General features: G+C 39.2%; 1 protein-coding gene across 1 annotated transcript in view; it reads left to right on the top strand.

The window, feature by feature from the left end:
- The first annotated feature begins 3,178 nt into the window (after positions 1–3,178).
- LOC127205759 (protein FAM193A-like) overlaps positions 3,179–10,830 on the top strand; it is a 9,851-nt gene continuing 2,199 nt past the window's right edge. The window contains exon 1 of the mRNA XM_051165001.1: positions 3,179–3,214. Within this exon, the coding sequence (XP_051020958.1) occupies positions 3,179–3,214 (36 nt within the window). The remainder of the gene's footprint in view (positions 3,215–10,830) is intronic.

Below are 10,830 nucleotides of genomic sequence, written 5' to 3' on the forward strand. Positions count from 1 at the left end.
AACTGCCTGTAACTCCAGCTCCAGGGGCCATGATATCCTTCTGTGGCCTCCAGAGAAACACACACACACACACACACACACACACACACACACACACACACACACGGCAAACACTCATACATACACATACACATGAATTTTTGAAAACTTGAGAGGCAATCTCTTGGACTTTATTTTTCATTTGCGGTGTGTTCATACAATACCTGGTGATGGGTGGCCATATTGTCACTGCATGGTTAAATGGTGCTTGCTTAGAACACTAAGTCAAGAAGTTAGAAAGGCTAAATCCTTGGATACATTGCATTCCTACTACTTCTGCCATCAATATTTACTCTTAGATTTTTTCCTTGGCCAAAACAGACTTAGTATTTAATCTATTATTTATATTTCCTTGAAGCCCACTATAGCCCTCACTTGTGAATAATTTTGACAATAATTTAAACAAAAAATACATGAAACATAACTTTTCACCTTTATTTTCATGTAAATATCACATCAGTGCTAGGATAAGTAAGTAATGCTTGCAATTTCCCCCAAGTTTCTTCTCTATTGACAGCTACAAGAAAGATTTCACATCATCCCCTAGGCAGGGTTTTTGAATTATATTAGAATAAAGAAATCTAGCCAAGAATAAGCAGGTAAGCTAGTATGGCAGCATTTATCATTCTGGTTTGTTTGTTTGTTTGTTTGTTTGTTTGTTTGTTTGTTTTGAAACAAGGTTTCTCTCTGTTGTCCTGGCTATCCTGCAACTTATTCTGTAGACCTGGCTGGCCTGAAACTCAGAAATCTGCCTGCTCCTGCCTCCTGAGTGCTTGGATTAAAGACATGCACCATGACTGCCCAGCATATTTCTGCTTAACTGTGAATAGAACATGACCAGCTGCCTCAAGCTACCACTGCCTTAACTTCTACACAGCAATAGACTGTAAGCTAAAAATATACATTTCCTCCTCTAAGTCACTTCTAGGATGTTTCATTACAGCAACAGAACTAAATCCAGAACAACTTCTAAAATAAATGAGACACTTCTTACCAAATAGTTAAAGCCTGAAGCAATGACTATGGCAACAAGCAAAGATGGTGGTCAAGGGCCCTTGGACATAAGCTACAGTTTAGATTTCTTAGTAACTTACCACACTGTTGCTTCTGTCTGGAAGCAAAGCTGGAGAGGAGAGCCAAGCAAGGCAGAGAAGACAGCAACACACATGTGGGGTTATCCTGAAAACTGAGCTGCTGTTCCTTTGAGAACATAGAATACGAAGATTCTAGCTGGCTGTACTGCTTTATCTACTTCCAAGCATTCCTGAACCACGGGTTCCTCATATGAAAAGGGATATGCTTACCCAAGTGAATGATAATCAGGGTAAAAAGACACTGTATGAAAGAAAATCACTGCAAAATGTTCTAGTGGCTTTTGAAGAATAATCACTTGGCACAAATGATCTCCTCTAATCCACAACACTGAGAAGAAAATTATCAACTAGTTCTTAATAACAGAGGAAGAAAAAACTCAGAGGATAAAGGTTAAAGGACGGTGCTCTGGTGGATGGCAGGGACGCTGTCACTAAAATGTGCTTATCTTTGCCCACACATCCACATGTTTTATGGCTTATTGCACAGCTGAACTAGGAAGACAGAAACAAATAATGTGGCTGCCTCAATAGACGTGGATGCATCCCACTGATACTGAGCATGTTCTGGTTCACTTTGGCAAGAAGCAGGAATACCCTTGGTTTGTGATGGAGGTGTCTTCAAATTGACTTTGTGTGTCTTGTTATTCACAATTAAAATGCTTGGAGGTCATAGCTCTTCAACTGCCGTGAAGTGTATCTAAGTATGTCAGGCTGTTATCAAACACCTTGTAGAGATGTAGGGAACTCTTACACAGAAAGAACATAGCCCAAAGGGCGCAAAATGCAAACCAGAATTCTAAATGTCTCAATGAGGAATTTCCTAAGAAGTGTAGACTAGGGATTAGGAATTTGGGTTTCACATCTGACAGATCTGTTTGTATGCTAGGTCCGCCATGTATTTGTTATGTTAATATGGGAATTGTCCACTCACCAGCTACAGTTTTATTTCCTTCCATCAATTAAAAACAGAAATAAAACCTATTCCTCAGCTGCCATCACAGTTAAATGAGATGGTTCGCATAAAACAAAGCACTGTGTGCCACTCAGAGCCAATGCTGAGATGGCTATCTTGTCCTTAGTACTAAATGTGTTGTCATCTAATATTAGATTTTTCTCACTGGAAAGCTACCTACCTGATTATATGCCACTTGTCATAAGTGTGACACCTGGATATCATTTAAATACTGGAAAATACCTGAAATCTATTACCTCTATTGTAACTACTCACTCAGCATAAGGTGTCAATGAGTCCAAATCAAAATTATAAAAATAACAAATCCTAGAATGATTTTCCTCAAACGTGGTTTTCTTTGAAAATGCGAACTCAGAGGCCACAAAATTCCAGTCCCAGTGGCTCAGACATCAACAGGCAACAACACAAACATGGTCCATCGACATACATTCAGGCAGCACACGCACATAAAACAACAATAAATCTAAAGAAATACCTTAAATTGTTTTATTACTTCATACCTCATGAAGTACATCTATTTCCTTTAAGTGCATAAAGAGATTTCCTGAGGGGGAGACAAGGTCCCAAAGATTTATTAACTGATTCACAATCATGTCTTTGCCATCTCACTGAAAACACTAGGAGAGGTTTGGCATGAGAACAGCTGTGATGACTGTGCGGACACATACATGATATAAAAAGTATGTAAAGTTCATGCTGCCGATGCAAAAAATATTGTTTCTCTAAACTGAGATCTTCTTTAGGGTCTTGTGACTAGAGGATCCCAGTCAGCCTTGCTTTCTAACACTCACTAGAAAATCTGTACTTCCGGTGCATTTGTGGAGTTGGAATCATCATGGAGACATTAAGCCTCAATGTTCTCTTTTACTTTGTGTACATTTGTTTTAATTCTCAAGAAGAAGCATTTCAAAATCAACTAAGGAAATCAATTTCCCCTGTTTTAAAAAAAATCAATAGATGCCAAAGGCATCTTTCTGTGCATAAAAATTGTAATGTATTATTCTCATTTGTGAATTTTTGTGCCTGTGGGAAAACAGAAAGGAAATTCTAATATAATTTTTATCTCATGGAAATGGCATTTGTCCTCATTACTGATGCTTTCCTATGGGTAATTTTACAAGTCAAATTGGTCCCTTATTTAAACGCTGAGATTATTTGATTTCCTTTAAAGAGACAGATGACTGCTAATTGGAAATTAGAATTGTAACCTAGTTACTCACTCAAATATTTAATAGGATCTGCAACGTTCATTTTGAAATTCCACTCTAGTTGCATTGACAGCATGAATTTTACATCATCTTCTAATTGAAATCATGTATGGGTCTGCATACTTCCTACAGCTGATCGCATGCCAAGCCTCTTCTGGCTTGTTCAGTTAGATGATGAAGACATGAGCATGGATCCAATAATAAATCTTTGGAAGCATCCCCCCAACACACACACACTCAGGGAATCTCCATACATACTTAAAGAAAATACATGAGAAAGTTATGAATTAATAAAGCAATTTAAAGTATGTCTTTAGAATTAGTTTTATCTTATGTGTGTGCACACTGTCTGAATGTATGTCTATGTACTGTGTTTGTGTCTGGTGCCTGCTGAGTTCAGAGGAGGGTACCTGGTCCACTGGAACTGGAATTATAAGCAGTTGTGAGCTGCCCTGTGGGTGCTGAGAATTCATCCTGGGTGCTCTGGAAGAGCAATTGGTGTTCTTATCCTCAGAGCCATCTCTTCAGGCCAATTTATGACTTAATAAAGCAACTTCAAAGGAAATATTTGAATTATTCTCTATAATCAGGTAGTCAACTGAATAACTCAAAGCTTTCTTGATAGAATACAGCCTGTGAAATGACGTGATTAAGACCCACTTTGAGGAGCTAGGGAGGAAACTTGGTAGATAGAAGAATATGGTGTGAAAATAGGAAGGTCTGACTTCAAATCTCCAGCACCCATGTGAAATTTGCATTAAGCGCACATATGTCTCTAACCCCAGAGTTAAGGGACAGTGGCAAGTAGATCTCAGCAGCTTCTTAGGCAGCCAACCTCGGTGAAATGGCAAGCTGCAGGTTAAGTGAGAGAGACAATGTCACAAATAGATGATGGATAGATAGAGAGATAGATAGATAGATAGATAGATAGATAGATAGATAGATAGATAGATTATAAAACAATAACGATTGTAAGACTCCAGACATCCTATTCTTGTTTCTATGTGTGTACACACACACACACACACACACACACACACAAAGAATAATCCACTTTGAATATTGGATAAAGCTGGCTTGACTGCTGCCCACTCTCACACTTGGTTATGTCATCTATGCCCTCACTATTAATGTGAAGTTGTCTAGGTGAATGTCATCCATGAAATCATTTTGCATGAAGCAAGCCACACAGCTTAAAACAAATTCAGTAGTTGATTTTATCTTTACAAAATTATTATTACTCTCAAAGTAGTATATACTTGCATTTAGCCTTGGTAGGGTATGGCTGCGGGTAAGCATCAAACAGATAAAATTCTATCATCAGTTCTAAGGAATACTCATTATGCAGAGTATAAGTTGAAATTTGGTTACAAGAACCCATCACTACCCCCATAGTTTTGTAATTATAGCAATGCATACTCAGAAACAACCAAGGCAGGGAGCTGAAAACAAAGGAGTCGTTTTCTTCTGCCTCTATGACTCCTCTTCTACAAAGCAGGACTAATTCGTTTAAATTTACATTCTTACGAGCTAACCTCTTTCAATGCCAAGTGGAAAACCTGTGTCCCCTAGTTTTCTGATATATGCTAACATCCTATTGTAGAGATAAAGGTTAAAGTCACTTATACCAACTCTGGCTTTTTTCCTTCCCGCTGGCAAAGATGGCAGTGGAAAACGCTCATTTTCCATTTTAACGGTTGCCTTGGAGCCCTTGGAGCCCTCCGAGCGCCCCACCCTCCACCCCCGGCTCTGCCGGGCATTCTCTGTTGGTAGTCTATGCAAGCCAGAGGAGATGAAGAGAGATGTCTGAATGGTAAAACAGAAGAAAATATGCTGGGTGTGGCCATCCAATTCGGCCTTTCTTGTTCTCGCTTCTCAAGATTCCCGCTGCTTTTTTTTTTTTTTTTTTTTTCCAATATGAGGACAAAGCTGTGTAACCCAGAACCGCAGGTGGGGCAGCCTGCCGACCACTGTGGATCATGAACTGTTTTATCTGATGCCGCTCATGTAGCTTTCAGCAGTAACTACAAGCGCCTTCTCCCCACGCTGCTATTTCAACATTAAGCCTTATTTTAGCTTGCCTTACATACAGACCATGACTTTCGCAGACATACCAATCTGTTACCTGCACTAGAATTTATGCTGTTTCTTTCTTTCTTTGAGAACCTGCATGCCCTCTGTTCCTGTGTCAATACTGTCACGGGGCTCATTTTCCACATTGTTAGCCGCTTCGAATATCCATTCTTCTTCCTATGCGCATCCGTGAAGTCTTCCAATTTCCAGCTCCATTTTTACACTGCTTGCTTTCTGGAGCTGCTACCCACTTGCTAAGTTGAGATTTCCTTCCCCTCAATTCCTGATTCACCTCCACCAGTAAATGCCATTAGGTTAGCAGTTAAGACAAAGGATACTGAAGATGTGTGTAATGACTTCTCAGCGCATGTCTGTGTCCTATTATTTTAGTTGCAAAATGATACATAGACTTGTTATGTGATTCCCTACAAACAAAAAGTATAGATTTGTGTAATAGATTCATGACTCAGTCATATATGCTCACAAACCACTTAATTTATTAAAGGACCTATGTTTCTGCATGTTAGATGAATCCTGACTATTCAAAGTGTCTGCTGGAGGGGGAGACCTGGTGGCACTCAGAGGAAGGACAGCAGGTTACCAAGAAGAGATTTGATACCCTATGAGCATATACAGGGGGAGGTAATCCCCCTCAGGAACAGTCATAGGGGAGGGGAATAAGGGGAAAATGGGAGGGAGGGAAGAATGGGAGAATACAAGGGATGGGATAAACATTGAGATGTAACAAGAATAAATTAATTAAAAAATTTTTTTAAAAAGTGTCTACCAAAGAAGAAAAAAAAGAAACAAAAAGCACACTATTACTATCACTTTTTCATTATTTTTGTTTTGAGAATTTCATGAGAGTATTAGATTTACATCATTTCCTGCCGCCTTCTCCTCCCTCCAATTTTTCCCACACCCCCTCTACTCCTTCTCAAATCCACGAGCTCGTCTTTAATTATTATCTTTTCATATAAATATGCCCATATAAATAGATCATGTTAAGTCCATTAGTGTTGCTCATGTGTACAAGTGTTTACGGCCGAACACTTGATGCTAAGTAACCTATCAGGGCTCATCTAGAAAACAATTACTATCTCATACTGTTTTTAAGGCTAAGAAATCTGTGAGGAACCTATAATATGTGGAAAGCCCAGTTTATCTCCGAATATTACATCTAAGCTATTGAGCCAGCATGCCTTAGCCACCCAGATCTCTTTTGGGACAAAACTCTCTCCCTCCACGCTCATGTCTGTGGCTGTTGTAGTCACATTAGTTCCTCGTGTGCTCACAGTGCTCTCATGAACAGGTGTCCTGGATTTTGTAAAGGAACAAAGAAATACACTCCCTCAACAACACACACATATGCACAGTCACAGAATAGAATTTATATTCCCTAATCTTGAAAGTGATGACAATTTTTCCATATTCTATCTCATGGTAGGAAGTCACTCCACTCAGCCTACTAAAGAGGAAGTAAATTAGCTTCTTTTTCTTACAAATTGTATATACAAGCTTATAAACATACTCTTAACAACACCACCAATTTGCCTAGAAGGAAAGGAGGATAAAGGTTCAAAGTAGGACTGAAGTGCTGTCAAGAATCTGGACAAATGTAAGAGAGTTAATGTAACCATGGCAGGTGGTTGGATTAGAACGGGCACCTGTATTAAGACAGTAGAAAGAGCTAGTGCTTACTGAGGCACCACTGCCTTCTTAGGCCTGTACTAGGGCATCGTCCATACTGCCTCATTGCCGTACCGTACCATTAACAGTCAAGTATTCCCCCATGTTCCCACTGACTAGAGTCCCCAAATAATCGAACCAAGTAGGATGAATTTTGACCTAGAATAACAGAAACAATGGTGATAAATATCTAAAGATAATGAAGCTAATTTCTCTCACCTGTAAAACTCTGGAAACATGAATATTGTAACTTGAGCAGTGTGGCTCTGGACCACGAAGTCCTTGAGGCTTCAAGCTCCTTCCAGTCTGCAGGTGCATCATCACAGGGAGATGCCAAGCACTTCACACGTATTCCAGGAAGCAGAATGGAAGCACTGTTGGAGAACAGAGGGGGCAAAGCTGTGTGCTAGCTGCCGTGCAAGAGGGCACAACTTGAAATTACCAAGCATGGCTTCCAGCTGTGTCCTACAGTTTCTGCGTTGGCTGAGACGTTCATGCTACTCACTAATCACCGAAAACTGGGGACTTTATTACTATGAAAGAATAAACATGTGGAAGTGGTAATCTCTGGGATAGTTGCCTGGAGATCACCAGAAGCATTCCAACGCACAGCATCTCTGGGGAAGTGATGAGCTTCTTTTTTAATTCCTCAGACACTGTAAAATCTCTTAATAGAGCTTCTGAAGACCTGCTACAGGGACTAAGTTTGGCCAGAGCATCCATTTCATTTTTGACATGTCTTTGGCTTTCCTCAAAACTTACATTATTATGAGCGGAAAGATATAATTGCCGTGATGTCTACTTTTTTCCAACTCAGACATCTCGTTTTTCAAATGCTTCAATGTTTGTGACCATATGGTTGAACCATAAAAGTTCCCAGCTGCCTATCAGTGCTAAATACACCACTCAGAACCGCTGAAGTCCTCCCTGTGTTTCTCATTGGCAGTGCAAGAGGGAAAAGTCACACGCAAAATCTCACAAATAATAAGCCAGAGTCTTTAGCATAAGCTGAAAACTTTAAATTATTTATTATTAATATTCTTAGACTATTGCAAGGTGTGTATAAACTGTGTTTTTAAAAGTACTGTGCAATTATAATGAGGGAAAAACCATTGGCAAGAACAAGCTGCAGGCACATTTCTGATCTCTATATTTACAGGCATGGTTACCAGTAATTCCATTTGTCTTTCTTTGTATGCTCATCTGAGGCATATTTTATCCCACTGAGCTTCAGAGAGATTAAATCGCATCCCTAAATTTATGTACTAGTAAATAGCAGGTTGAGACCGAAGATTCATGTACTGGTCACTCAAAGACACATACGACATATATTTTATCTACCTGGATGCTATAATTTTTTTTTTCAAATTTTACTTTGTATTTAAATACAAAATTAGTTTTTATCTAAGACTAGGAATAAATAATTGAAAGTTCTTGTAAGGATTTAAATAAGAATGGCCCCCACAGCCTCGTGTGTATTTGAATGCTTAGTTACCAGGGAGTGGCACTATTTGAAAGGATTAGTAAGCGTGGCTTTGTTCACAGAAGCCTGTCACTGAGGGTGGGCTCTGAGGTTTCAGAAGCCCAGGTCAGACCCAGAGCTTGGTGTATCTCTTGCTGCTGACTGTGGATGCAGTTGTAGAACTCTCCGCTACTACTCCTGCACCATGTCTGCTTCCTTGCCACCATGATTTCCACCATAACGAAAATGGACTAAATCTCTGAAACTTTAAGCCAGCCCCAATTAAATGCTTTCTTCTATAAGAGTTGTCTTGATCATGGTGCCTTTTTAAAGCAATAGAACGCTGACTAAGATAGTTCTCAATTTATCCCACATTTCCTTGCTTATTATTATTTGTAAGATAAGAGCAAATGTCAGTTAGCTAAACTACACAATGCTTTACATCAATCCTAAATGTACTTTTATTTATAAGGTATTAATAATTCAATTTTATTTACATTTGAATAAATAGATGCCAAACATTGGGTACATGATTGCTTCTTTTTGAACTTAGTTAATTTTTAATCTGGTTTTACACTATGATATTGAAAATAGAGATTATTGAGAAAATTACAAAGTAGAACAGTTTAAAGTGACCTACGTGTGTCCCTGTATATAACTACTCTCAACTCTGAGGGAGAGAGACAATTAAGGGCACTGAATTATCTTCAGAGCTGAGACAGCATCCCTCAAGTGTCTCATAATTTTCTATGTTCCTGGCACACTAGCAAGGAAGGAATCATACATTCTCATCCTCCCTGCAGCCTATTTCTCTCCCTGACACTTGGCTGTGTTTTTCAACCTCCAACAATTCATTTAGCCTTGGTTAAACAAATCATCTATTCAAGAATCCCATGAATTTTTATCAAGATATTTCAAATTTCTGCATGTCGTTTAAGATATGTTTTATAATGGTAATAGTTTTCTGCTCCCCTTTCCCTTTCATTGTATTTGTCTCTATATTAATTTATTTTTTAACACATTTTATTGAAAAATAAAATAATTCACATTACATCTCATTTGCTATCCCATCCCATGCATCATCCCATTCCTCCCTCCCTCCCACTTTCACCCCGTTCCTCTTCCCTATGACTGTGACTGAGGGGGACCTCCTCGCCCTGAATATGATGCTACTGTATCGAGTCTCTTCTTGGTAGTCTGCTATCCTTCCTCTGAGTGCCATTGGGCCTCCCCAACAAGGGGACATGGCCAAATATGGGGCACCAGAGATGATGTGAAAGTCAGTTCCCCAGTCCCCACTTAGCTGTGGAGAATGTTCTGTCCCTTGGCTAGATCTGGGTAGGGGTTTGATGGTGACTGCACATATTGTCCTTGGTTGGTGCCTCAGATCGAGCAGAACCCCTGGGCCCAGATCTGCCCATCATAGTGTTCCTCTTATAGGTTTCTAGGACACTCTGGATCCATCTATTTTCCTATCTCCTATATTTTTCTCACCTAGAGTCTCAATAGGATGCTCTCCCCTATGCCCCACTTATCTGGTAAGTGAAGACTTTCATGGGACCTGCCCCTTGGGCTAGTGTCCAGTTATAAGTGAGTATATACCATTTGAGTATCTCTGCTTCTGAGTTAGCTCACTCATTCTGATCATTTCTAGTTCAATCCATTTGTCCACAAATTGTGGAAATTTCTTGTTTTTAATAGCTCAATAGTATTCCATAGTGTAAATGTACCACAGTTTCTTTATCCATTCTTCTACTAAGGGATACTTAGGCTGTCTCCATGAATCAAGAGTAGATAAACAAATTAAATAGGCCTATTTCTCCTATAGAAATAGAAGCACTCATTGATATAGTCTCCTAACCAAAAAAAGCCCAGGGCCAGATGGTTTCAGCACAGAATTCTATCACACCTTCAAAGAGAGCTGGTACCGATACTCTTCAAGCTACTCCAAAAGATAGAAATGGATGGAACATTACCAAATTCTTTCTATAAGGCCATAGTCATGTTGAACCTAAACCTCACAAAGACCCAACAAAAAAGGAGAACTTCAGACCAATTTCTCTTATGAACATAGACACAAAGATACTCAATAAAATACTCACAAAACGAATACAAGAACATATCAAAGATATCATTAATCATGACCAGGTAGGCTTCATTCCAGGCATGCAGGGATGGTTTAATATACGGAAATCCATCAATGTAATCCACCATATAAACAAACTAAAGAAAAAAAAACACATGATCATCTCTTTAGATGCAGAAAAGGCATTTGACAAAATCCAACACCCA

The sequence above is a fragment of the Acomys russatus genome, chromosome 22, assembly GCF_903995435.1.
Source record: "Acomys russatus chromosome 22, mAcoRus1.1, whole genome shotgun sequence".
NCBI lineage: Eukaryota > Metazoa > Chordata > Mammalia > Rodentia > Muridae > Acomys > Acomys russatus.